This window comes from Aulonocara stuartgranti (assembly GCF_965226115.1).
Source record: "Aulonocara stuartgranti genome assembly, chromosome: 2".
In the NCBI taxonomy this organism is placed as follows: Eukaryota; Metazoa; Chordata; class Actinopteri; order Cichliformes; family Cichlidae; genus Aulonocara; species Aulonocara stuartgranti.
Window position 1 is genome coordinate 31456326 of NC_138940.1, and position 19969 is coordinate 31476294.

Sequence of the window (19969 nt, forward strand, 5' to 3'; positions counted from 1 at the left end):
TGTAACGATACAGAGTAAACATTTAATATTCCTACATGATGAGAATACAACAAAAGAAGCATTGGGTTGGTATTACCCCAGGGTACTCATTTTACTTATTTTTAACTAATGCATTACTAGTGTGTTGTCTGCAGTTAGACTTTTGGTCATGTGGTGTCAGTATAATGGAAGCAAAGTCAGGATTAATAGTTTGTCGTTACTGTGTGTATGTTTTAGATGTTTGGACTCATAATTTAAGCACACAAGAAGGAATAGCCTCAGCCACAGTAGCGTGTGATTGAAGGTGAAGGCTTGTCTCTTTTCAACTATCGATCGCGTTTGGTCACAGATTTACAGGCAGATACAGAACAGTGTACCATTCAGCTGGTACGCTAATACTTCGTTTCACCGAAGAGAAACACTTGGTCGCATGGTGTCAGTACAATATCACAAGTCAGCAGTGTGTGACGTTGTCTCATTGTAATGTGGTTCCTCCTCCTGATAAGGCTCTCACTTCGACGTTACCGCATTCTCTTCTGTTCTCATTCTTCCCTGTAACTGCGATCATTTTATTCCTATTTTCTTAAGAACAGGATTGTTTACAGTAGTGAAAAACACTGTGTTCTATCACGACGTCGCGATGTTTTCTGTGATAGATCTTTGAACATTAAGGACAAGACCATGGAACAAAGAAAACGTGAACGAGAAATAGCGAGAGGATATCTGTTTGGATGTGTAGCTGTTGTGCTTTTGTGGACTGTAGCCTCAGCGCAATTAAGGTATTCGATCTCTGAAGAAGTTGAAGACGGAACTATGGTTGGAAACATAGCAAGAGATCTGGGATTAGATAAAAACACGTTGAAAGACCGGAAGTATCGAATTGTTTCAAGTACTGCGGATCCCCTTTTCTACGTGAATCCAAACGATGGTGGTCTGTATGTGAGCAGAAAGATTGACAGAGAGGAGGTTTGTGCGCAGAGCAGTGCGTGTGTAATAAATGTGAAAACAGTGCTAGAAAACCCGCTGGAGGTCCATTATGTGGAAGTGGAGGTTGTAGATATAAATGACCATGAGCCCATTTTCCACGAAAAAGACAAGAAATTGGAGATTTCAGAGTCAGTGTTGCCCGGAGCACGAATCCAGCTGAAAGCTGCGCTTGATCGAGACATTGGTCAGTTTTCCGTGCAGCAGTATAAACTTAGCAACAACGACCATTTCCGTTTGGAAGTTAAGGATAAAGGAGACGATGGTAAAATACCTATTTTAGTTGTTCAAAAATCTTTAGACAGAGAAATAGCAGGAAGCCATTCACTAATACTGAAGGCCCTGGATGGGGGCAAACCTCCGAAATCAGGTGACATGAATATCCTGGTAAATGTTTTGGATATTAATGATAACGCACCTGCTTTCCCTAAACATGATTATTCTTTTACACTCAGTGAAAATATTCCCCTCGGCACAATAGTCGTACAAGTAAATGCAACGGATTTGGATGATGGGCCTAATGGAGAGATAGTTTACTCATTTAGCAACAGTATGAATCAAAATATATTAAATCTATTTGACATTGATTCAATGACAGGGGAAATAACGGTTAAAAATTTAATAGATTACGAAGAAAGGGACAAATATGAAATAGAAATCCAGGCATCAGATAAAGGTTTCGCTCCTCTTACCACAGAAAAAAGCGTCATAATCAAAATAGTTGATGTGAATGATAACGCACCTGAGATTGAGGTTACTTCGTTTTCAAATTCCATCCCTGAAGATTCCAGGCCTGGAACTACAGTAGCTCTTATTAGTGTAAATGATTTGGATTCTGGTCTTAATGGAAAAGTGATCTGCAGTGTAAATGAAGATGTACCGTTCATTCTATCAACATCCTTAAAAGACAAAATGTTTTCATTAGTGACCAAATCCCCTCTGGACAGAGAGAAACAGTCACAATACGAGTTGACAATAACAGCAAAAGACGCAGGTCAGCCACAGTTATCATCTGAAAAGACAATAAGCGTTACGGTGTCAGATGTGAATGACAACCGTCCAGAGTTTTCACTCGGCCCATATACTTTCTATGTTACTGAGGGGAATAATCCAGGAGCTTCAGTGTTTTCGGTTAAAGCCTCTGATCGTGATGAGAATGACAATGCGCGCATTTCCTATCATATTATCAGAAATGGAAGTGAAGATAATAAAGTCACTTCATTTCTAAACATAAACACTGAAAATGGCGAAATTTTAGCGCTGAAAAGTTTTGATTTTGAAACGATGAAAACTTTCCAGTTCCAAGTTGTTGCCTCAGATTCTGGAACTCCGTCACTAAGCAACAATGTCACAGTCAACGTCTTCATCCTGGATCAGAACGACAACGCTCCAGTCATCCTGTATCCACTCAGCTCCAACGGTTCTGCTCAAGGTGTGGAGGAGATTCCCCGAAACGTCAACGCAGGACACTTGGTGACTAAAGTCAGAGCCTATGACGCTGATATAGGATATAACGGCTGGTTGCTCTTTTCACTGCAAGAAGTTACTGACCACAGTCTCTTTGCTTTGGACCGCTATACAGGACAGATCAGAACACTTCGCTCATTCACAGAGACAGACGAGGCTGAGCATAAACTGCTCATACTGGTCAAAGACAACGGCAACGTTTCTCTCTCAGCAACAGCTACTGTGATTGTCAAACTTGTGGAGCCCAAAGAGGCTTTTGCAGCTTCTGATGTTAAAAGTACAGCAAAAGATGATGAGGACAGTAACGTCATATTTTACCTCATGACAACTTTGGGAGCAGTTTCTGTGCTTTTTCTCGTCAGCATCATCGTGCTGATTGCAATGCAGTGCTCCAAATCCACAGACTATACTTCTAAATATCTGCCAGAGACTAATTATGATGGGACACTGTGTCACAGCATCCAGTACAGATCAGGAGAGAAGCGGTACATGCTAGTTGGACCCAGAATGAGCATAGGATCTACTATAGTTCCGGGCAGTCATGCAAATACTCTAGTGCTGCCTGACAGGAGAAGGACATCTGGAGAGGTAAGAGATATTAAAAGTTTTTATTTTATTTTGCGAAATAAGCATATTTCTATTCATGAATTTATGATGGCTTAAGAAATCTTACGTATTCATAACCAGACCTCTTGCAAAAAACCCTAATGTGTTTCTGGCAACATATGCAGTATTTTATGTCCTAAAACATTTTTCCACGTTTGTCATATTTTGAAGCTTCTTAACCTGACACTTAGCAGTTTATAATATACTTATGTTTATCTAATATATGTAAATATCAATCCTTATGCAACCAGCTTAATGGGCCGTAGCTTTCCTTGTGGTTTGTAATTGCTGTCCATGGTGCTGAAAAGAATTCCCACGCTTTCTCTGTTCCTCGAATATTACAAGTACAAAAAGACAAACGTACAGTTTGTAGATCATTTAACGTATTGTTTTGGCTTTAGAAAATAACGTTAGATCATTGTCTGAAAGGCCGTGTTTTTGTTTTTTGTTTTGTTTTTTATTAGGGGAATCATTGAGATCTCTTATTGACTCTGGACACCACGTCTTTATCTTTTCTTGTGGCTTGACAGTATGAGTTGTAGCAAAGTATAAAACAATTTTGCATTAAACAGATATGATAAAAACTGGACGAATTCTCTGCTGTGAGACACCTGCTCGCATGGTGTCAGTGCGATAACAAAAATCAGCAGCTCAATATATTGTCGTCATAGCTTTGTAATCCGTCCTCCTCACACCAGCCTCAGTAACACATTAGCGCAGTTTTTCTGTTCTTATTCTAGTCTGCGTTTGCCTCATTTTACCTGTTTAGAAAGGGAGTATTTGTAATCAGGTAACCCCTGGAGTCTTTTTTTAAAGGTCAAAAAACTATTTGTGATGGATTACTGGTGATTTTGGATAGAACCATGGAACAAAGAAAACGCCAGTCGGAAATGAGGAGAGGATGTCTGGTAGGATGTGTAGCTGCTGTGCTTTTGTGGACTCTAGCCTCAGCGCAATTACGATATTCGATCTCTGAAGAAGTTAAAGAAGGAACTATAGTTGGAAACATAGCAAGAGATCTGGGATTAGATAAAAACACGTTGAAAGACCGGAAGTATCGGATTGTTTCAAGTAACGATGATCCCCTTTTCTTCGTGAATCCAAACGATGGCGTTCTGTATGTGAGTCGGAAGATTGACAGAGAAGAGGTGTGCGTGCAGAGCAGTGCGTGTGTGATAAATGTGAAAACAGTGCTAGAAACCCCACTGGAGGTCCACTATGTTGAAGTGGAAGTTTTGGATGTAAATGACCATTCACCTACTTTTTCGGAAAATAGTGCTACACTGGAGATTTCAGAGTCAGTGTTGCCCGGGACACGATTTCAGCTGAAAGCCGCCCGGGATCGAGACAGTGGTCAGTTTTCCGTGCAGCGATATATAATTAGCAACAACGAACATTTCCGTTTGGAAGTTAAGGATAAACGAGATGACGTAAAAATACCAATTTTAGTTGTTCAAAAATCTTTAGACAGGGAAACGGCAAGAAGCCATTCACTAATACTGGCAGCACTTGATGGGGGTAAACCACCAAAATCTGGTAACATGAATATTCTCGTAAAAGTTTTGGATGTTAATGATAACGCGCCTATTTTTTCTAAAGACGTTTATTCAGTGACACTAAATGAAAATGTTCAGGTAGGAACACCAATTATTCAGGTAAATGCAACAGACTTGGATGATGGCCCGAACGGAGATGTGGTTTACTCATTTAGCAACAGTATGCATCAAAACATATTAAGCATTATTGATATTAATTCACTAACAGGACAATTAACTGTTAAAGGTTTAATAGATTATGAGGAGCAGGACGGATATGAAATAGAAATCCAGGCATCAGATAGAGGCCTGGCTCCTCTAACCACAGAAAAAAGTGTAAATATTAAGATAATTGATGTGAATGATAACGCACCTGAGATTGAGGTAACATCATTTTCAAGCTCAATACCAGAAGATTCCAGGCCTGGAACTACAGTAGCTCTTATTAGTGTAAATGATTTGGATTCTGGTCTTAATGGAAAAGTGATCTGCAGTGTAAATGAAGATGTACCGTTCATTCTATCAACATCCTTAAAAGACAAAATGTTTTCATTAGTGACCAAATCCCCTCTGGACAGAGAGAAACAGTCACAATATGAGTTGACAATAACGGCAAAAGACGCAGGTCAGCCTCCGTTATCATCTGAAAAGACAATAAGTGTTACGGTGTCCGATGTGAATGACAACAGTCCAGAGTTTTCACTCAGCCCATATACTTTCTATGTTACTGAGGGGAATAATCCAGGAGCTTCAGTGTTTTCTGTTAAAGCCTCTGATCGTGATGAGAATGACAATGCGCGCATTTCCTATCATATTATCAGAGACGGAAGTGAAGATAATAAATTCACTTCATTTCTAAACATAAACACTGAAAATGGGGAAATTTTAGCGCTGAAAAGTTTTGATTTTGAAACGCTGAAAACTTTCCAGTTCCAAGTTGTTGCCTCAGACTCTGGAACTCCGTCACTAAGCAACAACGTCACAGTCAACGTCTTCATCCTGGATCAGAACGACAACGCTCCAGTCATCCTGTATCCACTCAGCTCCAACGGTTCTGCTCAAGGTGTGGAGGAGATTCCTCGAAACGTCAACGCAGGACACTTGGTGACTAAAGTCAGAGCCTATGACGCTGATATAGGATATAACGGCTGGTTGCTCTTTTCACTGCAAGAAGTGACTGACCACAGTCTCTTTGCTTTGGACCGCTATACGGGACAGATCAGAACACTTCGCTCATTCACAGAGACAGACGAGGCTGAGCATAAATTGCTCATACTGGTCAAAGACAACGGCAACGTTTCTCTCTCAGCAACAGCTACTGTGATTGTCAAACTTGTGGAGCCCAAAGAGGCTTTTGCAGCTTCTGATGTTAAAAGTGCAGCAAAAGATGATGAGGACAGTAATGTCATATTTTACCTCATGATAACTTTGGGAGCAGTTTCTGTACTTTTTCTCGTCAGCATCGTGGTGCTGATTGCAATGCAGTGCTCCAAATCCACAGACTATACTTCTAAATATCTGCCAGAGACTAATTATGATGGGACACTGTGTCACAGCATCCAGTACAGATCAGGGGAGAAGCGGTACATGCTAGTTGGACCCAGAATGAGTATAGGATCTACCATAGTACCTGGCAGCCATGCAAATACACTTGTGCTTCCCGACAGGAGGAGAGCATCCGAGGAGGTAAGACATTTGCGTCACATTTCCTGGTCTCAATCCTTCCTTACATTTGTTTTATTAGTAGCGCGTCTGGAATGAAATTAATGGCATGCTTCGTAACGAAATAACCATTTAAGACGACAAGGTCGTGAATATTTACTATTCTTAAAGTAATCAAAAAACAACTTTTGCAATTTGTCTTTGAACAGTGATGAACGTGGGATTTTTTTCCCACAATCTCCACTGTTTTCTCTTCTTTTCCGTTTCCTTCTCTTCTATTCCCAACCTTCTTTTGCTTAAAACACTGGCATAAATGAAATAAGGAGCCTGAGCAATCCAAAAGCCTCAGCATGTGTCAGGCAGCACTGTAGTGCACAGCATTAGCAGTTCTTTATTGGACTCGCTTGATTGAGTTTCTATTGACCTGAAATATTTTTTATACTTACTGATGTTAACGCAGCGTGTTGACTCATATCACTTTATTTTGTCGTGTAATAACTGTTTCTTGTATAATGTTATGCCGACCCTTCTGATGTTTTTGAGATTTGTGTCACTTTTTTTGTCAAACATGAAAAAATCTGTTATAATATTTTCCCTGCAGTGAGAACGCAGATCGCGTGGTGTCAGTGTAATCCAAACAGGAAGCCTTGCACGAGTTTCCCACCAGGGTTGTTTGGTTCCATTTCTTTTTTCGCGGCCGTTGTTGAGCTTACTACCGTGTTTCTTTGGCATTATGTCCGTCATTGTAGACAGAAGATGAGTATTTTCATATAAGGAACGTTTGGATTTTGTCGTTATGTTGCAGCAATCGATTATCTGAAGGCATACTTGTGATCTAGGGTGTAACCATGGAACAAAGAAGACACGAGAGGCGAAGTGGGAGAGGATCTTTCCTTAGCTGCATGGCTGCTGTGCTTTTGTGCACTGTGGCTTCGGCGCAGATGCGATATTCTGTCTCGGAGGAGGTTAACGAAGGGACTGTGGTAGGAAACATCGCAAAAGATCTGGGAATAGATAAAAGCACATTAAAAGAGAGAAAGTATCGGATTGTTAATAGTGATGTAGATCCGCTTTTCCATGTAAATCCAAATGACGGTATCCTGTATGTGAGTCGGAAGATTGACAGAGAAGAGGTGTGCGCGGAGAGCACTTCGTGTTTAATAAATCTGAAAACTGTACTAGAAAACCCGCTGGAGATACATTACGTTGCAGTGGAGGTGTTGGATGTAAATGACCACTCTCCTCGTTTTCCACAGGAAGAGAAAAGGCTGGAAATTTCAGAGTCTGCGTTACCCGGTGTACGTATACCGTTACAGCCCGCACGAGATCCAGACGGCGGTCCTTTTACCATTCAGCAGTATAAACTTAGCTCAAACGACCACTTTCGGTTAGAAGTAAAGGATAAGGGAGAAGATGGGAAAATACCAATATTAATTGTGCAGAAATCTTTGGATAGGGAAGCAGCGGGAACCCATTCATTAGCACTGACGGCCCTGGATGGGGGCAAACCTGCTAAATCTGGAGAGATGACAATTCTAATATATGTTTTGGACATTAATGATAACGCACCTGTTTTCTCCCAAGATGTTTATTCTGTTACGCTTAATGAAAATTCTCCTGTAGGTACAGTAGTCGTCCAAGTGAATGCAACGGATTTAGATGACAGTCAAAACGGAGATATCCTTTACTCATTTAGCAGTGTTGTTCATCCTAGGTTATTGAAGCTTTTTGACATAAACCCTGTGACAGGTGAGATAACTGTAAAAGGGCAGATAGACTATGAGGAGAAGGACAAATATGAAATTGAAATTCAAGCTTCAGATAAAGGTCTTGCTCCTCTATCAACACAAAAGAGTGTAAATATTAAGATAGTTGATGTGAATGACAATGCGCCTGAGATTGAAGTTACTTCATTTTCCAGCTCTATCCCAGAAGATTCCAGACCTGGAACTACAGTAGCTATTATAAGTGTAAATGATTTGGATTCTGGTCTTAATGGAAAAGTCATTAGTTCCTTAGGTGACGATGTTCCGTTTGCATTGTCACCATCTTTACAGGACAAAATGTATTCATTAGTGACCAAATCTCCTCTGGACAGAGAGAAACATTCACAATACGAGTTGACAATAACGGCAAAAGACGCAGGTCAGCCTCCGTTATCATCTGAAAAGACAATAAGTGTTACGGTGTCCGATGTGAATGACAACAGTCCAGAGTTTTCACTCAGCCCATATACTTTCTATGTTACTGAGGGGAACAGTCCAGGAGCTTCAGTGTTTTCTGTTAAAGCCTCTGATCGTGATGAGAATGACAATGCGCGCATTTCCTATCATATTATCAGAGACGGAAGTGAAGATAATAAATTCACTTCATTTCTAAACATAAACTCTGAAAATGGGGAAATTTTAGCACTGAAAAGTTTTGACTTTGAAACACTGAAAACTTTTCAGTTCCAAGTTGTTGCCTCAGATTCTGGAACTCCGTCACTAAGCAACAATGTCACAGTCAACGTCTTCATCCTGGATCAGAACGACAACGCTCCAGTCATCCTGTACCCACTCAGCTCCAACGGTTCTGCTCAAGGTGTGGAGGAGATTCCCCGAAACGTCAACGCAGGACACTTGGTGACTAAAGTCAGAGCCTATGACGCTGATATAGGATATAACGGCTGGTTGCTCTTTTCACTGCAGGAAGTGACTGACCACAGTCTCTTTGCTTTGGACCGCTATACGGGACAGATCAGAACACTTCGCTCATTCACAGAGACAGACGAGGCTGAGCATAAACTACTCATACTGGTCAAAGACAACGGCAACGTTTCTCTCTCAGCAACAGCTACTGTGATTGTCAAACTTGTGGAGCCCAAAGAGGCTTTTGCAGCTTCTGATGTTAAAAGTGCAGCAAAAGTTACTGATGAGGACAGTAACGTCATATTTTACCTCATGATAACTTTGGGAGCAGTTTCTGTACTTTTTCTCGTCAGCATCATCGTGCTGATTGCAATGCAGTGCTCCAAATCCACAGACTATACTTCTAAATATCTGCCAGAGACTAATTATGATGGGACACTGTGTCACAGCATCCAGTACAGATCAGGAGAGAAGCGGTACATGCTCGTTGGACCCAGAATGAGTATAGGATCTACTATAGTACCAGGAAGCCATGCAAATACTTTAGTGCTTCCTGATAGGAGAAAGACATCTGAGGTAAGGCATATTTAAAGAACCTTTTTCCCAAAACCTACTCTAAATGCATCAATATGCACCAGGCACAAACTGATTTGTTTAGTGTGAACCTTTATTTTATGACAAATGTATGTCAGAAAAAAGACATTACTATTTCAACACAGCCTAACAAAAAAACAAGAAAGAAAGAAAGAAAGAAAGAAAGAAAGAAAGAAAGAAAGAAAGAAAGAAAGAAAGAAAGAAAGAAAGAAAGAAAGAAAGAAAGAAAGAAAGAAAGAAAGAAAGAAAGAAAGAAAGAAAGAAAGAAAGAAAGAAAGAAAGAAAGAAAGAAAGAAAGATTTTTTTTTAAATTTACCTGAATAGGTTTCACTGAGTCTGACTGAGTTGGATAACTTTTTAGTCAAAATGATGACGAGATTGTGATCATGGTAAAACTAAGAATTCTTTTGATGATTTGGCATGACATGGATTTGCTGCTTTTAAGTAGAACTTTTAACATTATGCACAATACTGTTTATTTCTTTGACCAAGCATACTCTATGGTATATACTTTTCTATGGCCTTAGCATACTTTTAGAAAAAGGGGTACTCATTTGTTTACCTTGGCAAACTTTGTGTGTTGGTCATTACATTTTCCTTTATGATTAGGCGGTTAGTAGGTCTCAGTTGCTTGAACTGGACAAGAACAAATAGACGAAACGTCATTGTCTGTCTTTTCATGCTGTCTTCATGTCCTTTTTCTTGAACATTATCTTTCATAACCCAAGATGACCATATTTTCTCTGGTAGTAGCAGATAAGATCAGTCTGCAAACAAAACTGACTGAATGTACTGTAGCAATAGACTACAAAAAGTTAAAATTCCTCTGGTGACTTGTGTAGGAAATGTAATATTGTCAGAAAATGTAGCTAGAAATTCTTGAAGTTTATGGCATGTGCTGTCCATGGTCCTGACCATGTTTATGCTCACTTCACAGTAAACAGTCCCAACAGAGCTCTATTAGCTGTAACTGATATGATATATAAATCAAATTTAATGACATGAAGTAATTTAATTTACTGGTCATTTAGAGGGAATCTTCTCCACACTTTCAGATACTTTTTTTCTTTGAGCGTTTTTTCAAGAGTGCACTACCTTATAATTTATTTACAAATACCCCTCAATTTATGTCGAAAACTTCAAAATAAGAATAACACATGAGTTTGATCTTTCGATTTAAGTTTCACATAGTTCTGATTTTCTGTAGTGATTGTTTTGCTCACAAGGTGTCAGTATAGTGAAAAGAGGCAGCATTAAATGTGTTTTCTATCGTTGCATTTTGATTGAGCCTCTTGATAGCGTCCCGGTTTGGATATTAAAGCAGTCGTTTCTGAGCTTGGGAATACGCTGTTCGTGCTTGTGCTTGTTTTAGGAAAAGGGTGATTGTTCTTTACTCATGGACGATTTGTATTGGATCGCTGCAGTGCTGGATTGCCCTTATAAGTGACACTGATGCTTTCGGGTGTAACCATGGAACAAAGAGGACATGAGAAAGGAATGGGGAGACGACGCGATGTCATCTGCATTGTTGTCCTGTTTTTGTGGAGCTTGGCGTCGGCACAATTAAGGTATTCAATCTCAGAGGAAACTAACGAGGGAACGGTTGTTGGAAACATCGCAAAAGATCTAGGATTAGATAAAAGCACACTGAAAACAAGGAAGTACAGGATTGTTTCTAGCGGTGCTGAACCCCTTTTCCACGTAAATCAGAACGATGGTATCCTGTATGTGAGCCGAAAGATCGACAGAGAAGAGGTGTGCGCGAAGAGCAGTACGTGTGTGATAAATGTTAAAACTGTGCTAGAAAATCCACTGGAGGTCCATTACGTAGGAGTAGATGTGCTAGATATAAATGACCATGCTCCAGTTTTTCCAGAGGAAAATAAAATACTGGAGATTTCAGAATCCGTTCTACCCGGAGCACGATTTCAGTTAAAACCTTCACGGGATCTAGACAGTGGTCAGTTTTCTGTGCAGCAGTATAAACTTAACCACAACGACCACTTCCGTTTGGAAGTGAGGGATAAAGGAGATGATGGTAAAATACCTATACTGGTTTTACAAAAAGCACTAGATAGGGAAGCAGCGCACAGTCACTCATTGGTGCTAACGGCACTAGATGGGGGGAAGCCACCAAAATCTGGAGACATGAACATTTTGGTAAATGTTTTGGATGTGAATGATAACACGCCCATTTTCTCAAAAGATCTTTATTCGGTTAAGCTCAATGAAAATGCTCCTGTAGGTACAGAAGTCATACAAGTGAATGCAGCTGATCCAGATCACAGTCAGAACGGAGAGGTAGTTTACTCATTTGGCAACAGTGTGAGTAATAATGTGTTTAACCTTTTTGATATTGACCAGTCAACAGGAAAGATAACTGTAAAAGGTCTGCTAGATTATGAGCAAAAGGATAAATATGAGATTGAAATTCAGGCGTCAGATAGAGGTTTGGCTCCGTTAACTACGGAAAAGAGTGTAATTATTAAGATTGTTGATGTAAATGATAACGCACCGGAGATTGAGGTAACATCATTTTCAAGCTCAATCCCAGAAGATTCCAGACCTGGAACTACAGTAGCTCTTATCAGTGTAAATGATTTGGACTCTGGAGTCAATGGAAAAGTCATTTGTTCATTAGGTGACGATGTTCCGTTTGCATTGTCACCATCTTTACAGGACAAAATGTATTCATTAGTGACCAAATCTCCTCTGGACAGAGAGAAACAGTCACAATATGAGTTGACAATAACGGCAAAAGACGCAGGTCAGCCTCCGTTATCATCTGAAAAGACAATAAGCGTTACGGTGTCAGATGTGAATGACAACAGTCCAGAGTTTTCACTCAGCCCATATACTTTCTATGTTACTGAGGGGAACAGTCCAGGAGCTTCAGTGTTTGCTGTTAAAGCCTCTGATCGTGATGAGAATGACAATGCGCGCATTTCCTATCATATTATCAGAGATGGAAGTGAAGATAATAAAGTCACTTCATTTCTAAACATAAACTCTGAAAATGGGGACATTTTAGCGCTGAAAAGTTTTGACTTTGAAACGCTGAAAACTTTTCAGTTCCAAGTTGTTGCCTCAGATTCTGGAACTCCGTCATTAAGCAACAACGTCACAGTCAACGTCTTCATTCTGGATCAGAACGACAACGCTCCAGTCATCCTGTATCCACTCAGCTCCAACGGCTCGACTAAAGGCGTGGAGGAGATTCCCCGAAACGTCAACGCAGGACACTTGGTGACTAAAGTCAGAGCCTATGACGCTGATATAGGATATAACGGTTGGTTGCTATTTTCACTGCAAGAAGTGACTGACCATAGTCTCTTTGCTTTGGACCGCTATACAGGACAGATCAGAACACTTCGCTCATTCACAGAGACAGACGAGGCTGAGCATAAACTGGTAATACTGGTCAAAGACAACGGCAACGTTTCTCTCTCAGCAACAGCTACTGTGATAGTCAAACTTGTGGAGCCCAAAGAGGCTTTTGCAGCTTCTGATGTTAAAAGTGCAGCAAAAGATGACGAGGACAGTAATATCATATTTTACCTCATGATAACTTTGGGGGCAGTTTCTGTGCTTTTTCTCATAAGCATCATCGTGCTGATTGCAATGCAGTGCTCCAAATCCACAGACTATACTTCTAAATATCTGCCAGAGACTAATTATGATGGGACACTGTGTCACAGCATCCAGTACAGATCAGGAGAGAAGCGGTACATGTTAGTTGGACCCAGAATGAGTATAGGATCTACTATAGTACCTGGGAGTCATGCAAATACTCTAGTGCTACCTGATCGGAGACGAGCATCTGAAGAGGTAAGACATTTATGTTAGAGAACGCAATAGTTTGCAGTCATATTACTTCATTCACCTTCTATAACTTCACAGAAAGGCATTTGGACCAGCCGTTATTCACTGTCCGTTTTCTTGAGATAGTATTCATATCCCGATTAGAAAATTATTTTAAAAATAAATTTAAATACTATAAATATTTTGTATAAAAATATCAGACTATTAGTATTTAAAGTTATTATCTGGAAACATCTAACGTTTTTCAGAATCTAATTATACTGTCTCTACTTAGAACCTTCTAATTAGCTAATGAGGAAAAGTGATTTTCAGATTCCTCTAAGCCTGTAAGTCAAAGTAAATAAAGATGCTCCTTTAGAATTACCTGGAAACAGCTGCAGTATTTTGACTTTCTTGCAATACACAACGAATTCGCACGGTGTCAGTGTGCTGGCAAAAGACAGACTGTATCTTGTCGTCATTGCATTAGGGTTCCACATTTTTATTATCTCCTGGGTTCCCTACAGACAGAATAAGTTGAATGGATGCTGCGATCGTTTTACAAATTTTCCGGATTTGTTACGTCTTTTGAAATAAGCATCTCATAGGTATGTGCGTGTTGGACTCTTTTCTTATGACACTGTGACTTACACCGCGAAGAGTTGGTTAATTTTGTTTTAATGATGGGACAAAGAGGATGCGACCGAACGTGGATGAAAGGACGGAGTGTTGTGTGCTTGATCGCTATGCTTCTGTGCGGTGTGGCATCGGCTCAATTAAGATATTCCATTTCTGAGGAAGTTGAAGAAGGAACTGTGGTTGGAAATGTAGCAAAAGATTTGGGATTAGAGAAAAGCACACTAAAAGGCAGGAAATACCGGATTGTAACTAGTGCCATAGATCCTCTTTTTAATGTGGATCAAAACGACGGGATCCTGTACGCGAGGAGAAAAATCGACCGGGAAGAGGTTTGCGAGCGGAGCAGTACTTGTACAATAAATCTGAAAACGGTGCTAGAAAACCCACTGGAAGTTCATTATGTTGCTATAGAAGTGGTGGATTTAAATGACCATTCTCCCACATTCCCTGAAAAAGAGACAACACTGGAGATTTTTGAGTCTGTGCTACCAGGCGTGCGAATTCCGCTGCAACCCGCACGAGATCCAGACAGTGGCCCCTTCTCTCTTCAGCAGTATAAACTTAGCTCTAATGACCACTTTCGTTTGGAAGTTAAAGACTCAGGAGACGACGGTAAAATACCTGTACTGATTGTTCAAAAATCTTTAGACAGAGAGACTGCAGGAAGCCACACGCTCATACTAACGGCCATGGACGGGGGTAAACCTCCGAAATCGGGTACTATGAATATTCTAATCAGTGTTTTAGATGTAAATGATAATGGCCCCATTTTCTCTAAAGATGTTTACACAGTGATGCTTCATGAAAATGCTCCGGTAGATACAACAGTCATTCAGGTAAACGCAACAGATTTAGATGATGGACCCAACGGGGATGTGGTTTATTCGTTTAGCAATGGCGTGAATCGTAAATTCTTTAAGCTTTTTGATATTAATCAGAAAACAGGTGAGATCATTGTAAAAGGGTTAATAGACTATGAGGAGAGAGACAGATACGAAATTGAAATTCAGGCATCAGACAAAGGCCTGCCTCCAATGGCTACACAAAAAAGCGTGATTATTAAGATAATTGATGTGAATGATAACGCACCTGATATAGAGGTTACATCATTTTCCAGCTCTATCCCAGAAGATTCCAGACCTGGAACTACAGTAGCGCTTATCAGTGTAAATGATTTGGACTCTGGAGTGAATGGAAAGGTTATTTGTAGTGTAATTGATGATGTCCCTTTTGTTTTATCACCATCTTTACAGGACAAAATGTATTCATTAGTAACCAAGACAACTCTAGACAGAGAGAAACAGTCACAATATATAATAACAGTAGTTGCAAAAGACGGTGGCCAACCATCGCTATCATCTGAAAACACAATAAGTGTTACGGTGTCCGATGTGAATGACAACCGTCCAGAGTTTTCACTCAGCCCATATACTTTCTACGTTACTGAAGGGAACAGTCCAGGAGCTTCAGTGTTTTCTGTTAAAGCCTCTGATCGTGATGAGAATGACAATGCGCGCATTTCCTATCATATTATCAGAGATGGAAGTGAAGATAATAAAGTCACTTCATTTCTAAACATAAACACTGATAATGGCGAAATTTTAGCGCTGAAAAGTTTTGACTTTGAAACACTGAAAACTTTCCAGTTCCAAGTTGTTGCCTCAGACTCTGGAACTCCGTCATTAAGCAACAACGTCACAGTCAACGTCTTCATTCTGGATCAGAACGACAACGCTCCAGTCATCCTGTATCCACTCAGCTCCAACGGCTCGACTAAAGGCGTGGAGGAGATTCCCCGAAACGTCAACGCAGGACACTTGGTGACTAAAGTCAGAGCCTATGACGCTGATATAGGATATAACGGCTGGTTGCTATTTTCACTGCAAGAAGTGACTGACCATAGTCTCTTTGCTTTGGACCGCTATACAGGACAGATCAGAACACTTCGCTCATTCACAGAGACAGACGAGGCTGAGCATAAACTGCTCATACTGGTCAAAGACAACGGCAACTTTTCTCTCTCAGCAACAGCTACTGTGATTGTCAAACTTGTGGAGCCCAAAGAGGCTTTTGCAGCTTCTGATGTTAAAAGTGCAGCAAAAGATGATGAGGACAGTAATGTCATATTTTACCTCATGATAACTTTGGGCGCAGTTTCGTACTTTTTCTCGTCAGCATCATCGTGCTGATTGCGATGCAGTGCTCCAAATCTACAGACTATACTTCTAAATATTTGCCAGAGACTAATTATGATGGGACACTGTGTCACAGCATCCAGTACAGATCGGGAGAGAAGCGGTACATGCTAGTTGGACCCAGAATGAGTATAGGATCTACCATAGTTCCGGGTAGCCATGCAAATACTCTAGTGCTACCTGATAGGAGACGCACATCTGAAGAGGTAAGAAAGACTTTATTTAAACAGTTGTTTTGAGAGTAGTTCACAATTCTCAGACACTCCAAAAAATACTGACTCAACATATTTAGAGCTTTATTCCCGTTGATATAAATATGTTCAAAGTGCTGCGTTAAACTTTCTCTTTATAACAGCTGAATAGAAACAGAACATAAATTTGTCGTGTGTATTCATCACCCAAACTAGCTGTGTGTGTGTTAATGAGATCGTTGTTGTATGTGTTTGCTAACAAGTAACGAGGTGATCTGTTAAAATCATAAATTAAACTACAGTTATGTGGTTTAATGTTAATTTTTATCCCTTTTGCCTTTGAAACTGAAAATATCTAATCAATCAGAAACAGACAACCTTTCGACTGAACATGAAAGATTTAATTTTAAAAATTCAAGAAAACAATAATTGCTTTTCAGAACTAGAACACCTGAAACATTTCTTTGGTAGTTTTCCCACTTTAGAGGCCCTTGACAAAACTGTAGCAGATTTCAAGGAATTGCAGGGAACTGAATTGTATCACTGAAGTTACTGGGTGTTCTATATTTTCCAAATGAGGAAGCCACAGTGATGACCTTTTAGAATGATGGGTGTGCTCAGAGCAAATTATGGCGCAATTTCTGACGTTTAAAAGTCATTATCGATAATGACACCGTGTTTTAATACATATAATGCTGTCTTATTGTCGTTGGATAGTTAAATCTATAACGCGCATGTTTATTTAATTCCCATAACATTTATGTGTGCTGAAAGTGTATCAGACTTTGTCGGTGTGCGTCTGCCTGTGGTCGGTAGTGTTGCTGTCCGTAGTGCTGAAAGTTGTTTCAGTTCTACAAGCCTTTTTATTAGAAATAATACAGAAATAACTCATATAGATTTCCAAAGAAGGAACCTTACAAATCATCGATAATATATCTTATTCTTAGCAGAACGCTGTTTTGTTTCCTGCAGTTGCCAAATAGTTTTGTTGCTTGAATTTAGTTGATTTTATTTCATTTCTTAGGTTCACGGTGCTGCAATAACGTCATATATCGCATGGTGTCGGTGTAATTACAAATGTTTTCGTCTTTTTGTCGTCACCAGCTGGTCCAGCCCTGTATTTTGGCATTTCGTGCAACGAGCTTAAATAAGAAATCAGCTGCTTGTCGTTCTCGGTGGTGTGCACAGATAGGTTTAATTTATGGAGAGCAGGTTAAAAAGGAACCCTGCTGCACTTTATGTGTAAACGACACAATAATTGATCCTGAAGTCGTAATTTTATTCTGCACATAATGGAACAAAGAGGACGGCGGACGTGGATCGAGCGATGGAGATGCATAGTCTATGCGGTGGCATTGGTGATGTTTGGGAGCGAAGCCTCGGCTCAGATCAGATATTCCATCTCTGAAGAGGTTAAAGAAGGAAGTGTTGTTGGAAACATTGCGAAAGACGCGGGGATTGATAAGGTTACGCTGAAGGAAAGAAAGTACCGCATTGTTGGCAGTTCAAAGGAACCCCTTTTTCATTTGAATCAAGACGACGGTGTTCTGTATGTGAGCAGGAAAGTGGACAGGGAAGAGATTTGCGAACGAAGACTCGATTGTGTAATAAACCTTAAAACAGTGCTAGAAAATCCTCTGGAAATCCATTATGTGACCGTAGAGGTGGTGGATATAAACGACCACTCCCCCATCTTTCCAGAGAAAGAGAAACGACTTGAAATATTTGAATCAACGATACCGGGTGCAAGATTTCAGCTGCAACCTGCACGAGACCCAGACGGTAGCCAGTTCTCTGTTCACCAGTATAAACTAAGTCACAGTGATCACTTTCGTTTGGAGTTAAAAGATAGAGATGATGGTAAAATGCCATTTCTAGTTTTACAGAAGCAGTTAGATAGAGAGGCTGCGAGAGAGCACACGCTTCTCCTTACCGCTATTGATGGGGGGAGACCGCCAAAGTCTGGGACAACGCAAATACTGATTGAGGTACTTGATGTTAACGACAATGCACCTGTTTTTACACAAGATGTATACTCTGCTACGCTGAATGAAAACGCAGCCCCCGGCACGCTAGTCATTCGGGTGAATGCCACAGATTTAGATGAAGGAGCAAACGGTAAAATTGTTTACTCTTTTGGTAAGGAAGTAGAAATCAAACTGCAAAAACTGTTTTATATAGACTCGAGCACAGGGGAAATTAAAGTGACTGGTGAAATTGATTACGAAGAAAATGAACGCTATGAAATTGATATAAGAGCGTCTGATGAGGGGACAATCCCTTTATCAACAGACAAAAGTGTGATAATAAAGGTAATCGACCTGAACGATAACCCACCCGAGATTGAAGTCACGTCATTTTCTAAGTCAGTTCCCGAAGACTGTAGGATTGGAACAACAGTAGCTTTGATCAGCGTGAATGATTTAGATTCAGGTCCCAGTGGGAAAGTCTCCTGTTTCATACCTGAGGATGTTCCTTTTGCTATATCGCCATCCCTCCAAGATAATATGTACGCCATAGTGACCAAGTCACTGCTGGACAGAGAAGAAAGGTATTTTTATGAACTTACAGTTGTTGCAAAGGATGCTGGTGTTCCATCACTCTTAAGTGAAAAGACAATAACTGTGGCGATATCAGACGTGAACGACAACAGGCCTCAGTTTTCAGTCAGTCCTTACATATTTTACATCACTGAAAATAACGATTTAGGTGCACAATTATTTTCAGTAAAGGCGTCCGATTGTGATGACAGTGATAATGCGCGTATTTCATATCACGTTTATCGGGACAACAGCGAAGGCAGTATGGCATTGTTTTTAAATATTAACTCGGAAAGTGGAGATGTTACGGCGCTGAAAAGTTTTGATTTTGAAACGATGAAAACTTTCCAGTTCCAAGTTGTTGCCTCAGATTCTGGAACTCCGTCACTAAGCAACAATGTCACAGTCAACGTCTTCATCCTGGATCAGAACGACAACGCTCCAGTCATCCTGTATCCACTCAGCTCCAACGGCTCTGCTCAAGGTGTAGAGGAGATTCCCCGAAACGTCAACGCAGGACACTTAGTGACTAAAGTCAGAGCCTATGACGCTGATATAGGATATAACGGCTGGTTGCTTTTTTCACTGCAGGAACTTACTGACCACAGTCTCTTTGCGTTGGACCGCTATACAGGACAGATCAGAACACTTCGCTCATTCACAGAGACAGACGAGGCTGAGCATAAACTGGTAATACTGGTCAAAGACAACGGCAACGTTTCTCTCTCAGCAACAGCTACTGTGATTGTCAAACTTGTGGAGCCCAAAGAGGCTTTTGCGGCTTCTGATGTTAAAAGTGCAGCAAAAGATGATGAGGACGACAATAACGTGATATTTTACCTCATGATAACTTTGGGCGCAGTTTCTGTACTTTTTCTCGTCAGCATCATCGTGCTAATTGCAATGCAGTGCTCCAAATCCACAGACTATACTTCTAAATATCTGCCAGAGACTAATTATGATGGGACACTGTGTAACAGCATCCAGTACAGATCAGGAGAGAAGCGGTACATGCTAGTTGGACCCAGAATGAGTATAGGATCTACTATAGTTCCGGGTAGCCATGCAAATACACTTGTGCTTCCAGATAGGAGACGCACATCTGAAGAGGTAAGAAAGGCTTTATTTTAACAGGATTTTTTTTTT

General features: G+C 40.4%; 4 protein-coding genes across 10 annotated transcripts in view; all 4 read left to right on the forward strand.

Moving 5' to 3' along the window:
- Window positions 1-19969, forward strand: part of LOC309713847 (protocadherin alpha-C2-like) — a 199247-nt gene that overhangs the window by 48844 nt on the left and 130434 nt on the right. Inside the window, exon 1 of one of the 7 annotated variants that reach the window (XM_082545733.1) lies at window positions 3796-6257. The exons of 5 other annotated variants lie outside the window; for them this stretch is intronic. In XM_082545733.1, coding sequence (XP_082401859.1) covers window positions 3900-6257 — 2358 coding nt within the window. In that variant the 5' untranslated portion in view covers window positions 3796-3899. Of the gene's footprint in view, window positions 1-3795; window positions 6258-10900; window positions 13286-19969 lie in introns of those variants that run through there. One more of the 7 variants, XM_082545723.1, reaches the window with a different exon arrangement.
- LOC309714150 (protocadherin alpha-8-like) lies at window positions 661-3106 on the forward strand (the record flags this gene model as incomplete). The annotated part of the gene is made up of 1 exon (XM_082546375.1): window positions 661-3106. One exon carries the CDS (start codon window positions 661-663, stop codon window positions 3091-3093), a length of 2433 nt encoding a protein of 810 aa, XP_082402501.1. The 3' UTR covers window positions 3094-3106.
- Window positions 7082-9594, forward strand: LOC309715796 (protocadherin alpha-3-like; the record flags this gene model as incomplete). Its single annotated transcript, XM_082549217.1, has 1 exon — window positions 7082-9594. The coding sequence occupies one exon, from the start codon at window positions 7082-7084 to the stop codon at window positions 9452-9454; it is 2373 nt and encodes a 790-aa protein (XP_082405343.1). The 3' UTR covers window positions 9455-9594.
- Window positions 13794-19954, forward strand: LOC309714238 (protocadherin alpha-8-like; the record flags this gene model as incomplete). The annotated part of the gene is made up of 2 exons (XM_082546537.1): window positions 13794-15511; window positions 19125-19954. Exons 1-2 carry the CDS (start codon window positions 13939-13941, stop codon window positions 19952-19954), a joined length of 2403 nt encoding a protein of 800 aa, XP_082402663.1. The 5' UTR covers window positions 13794-13938.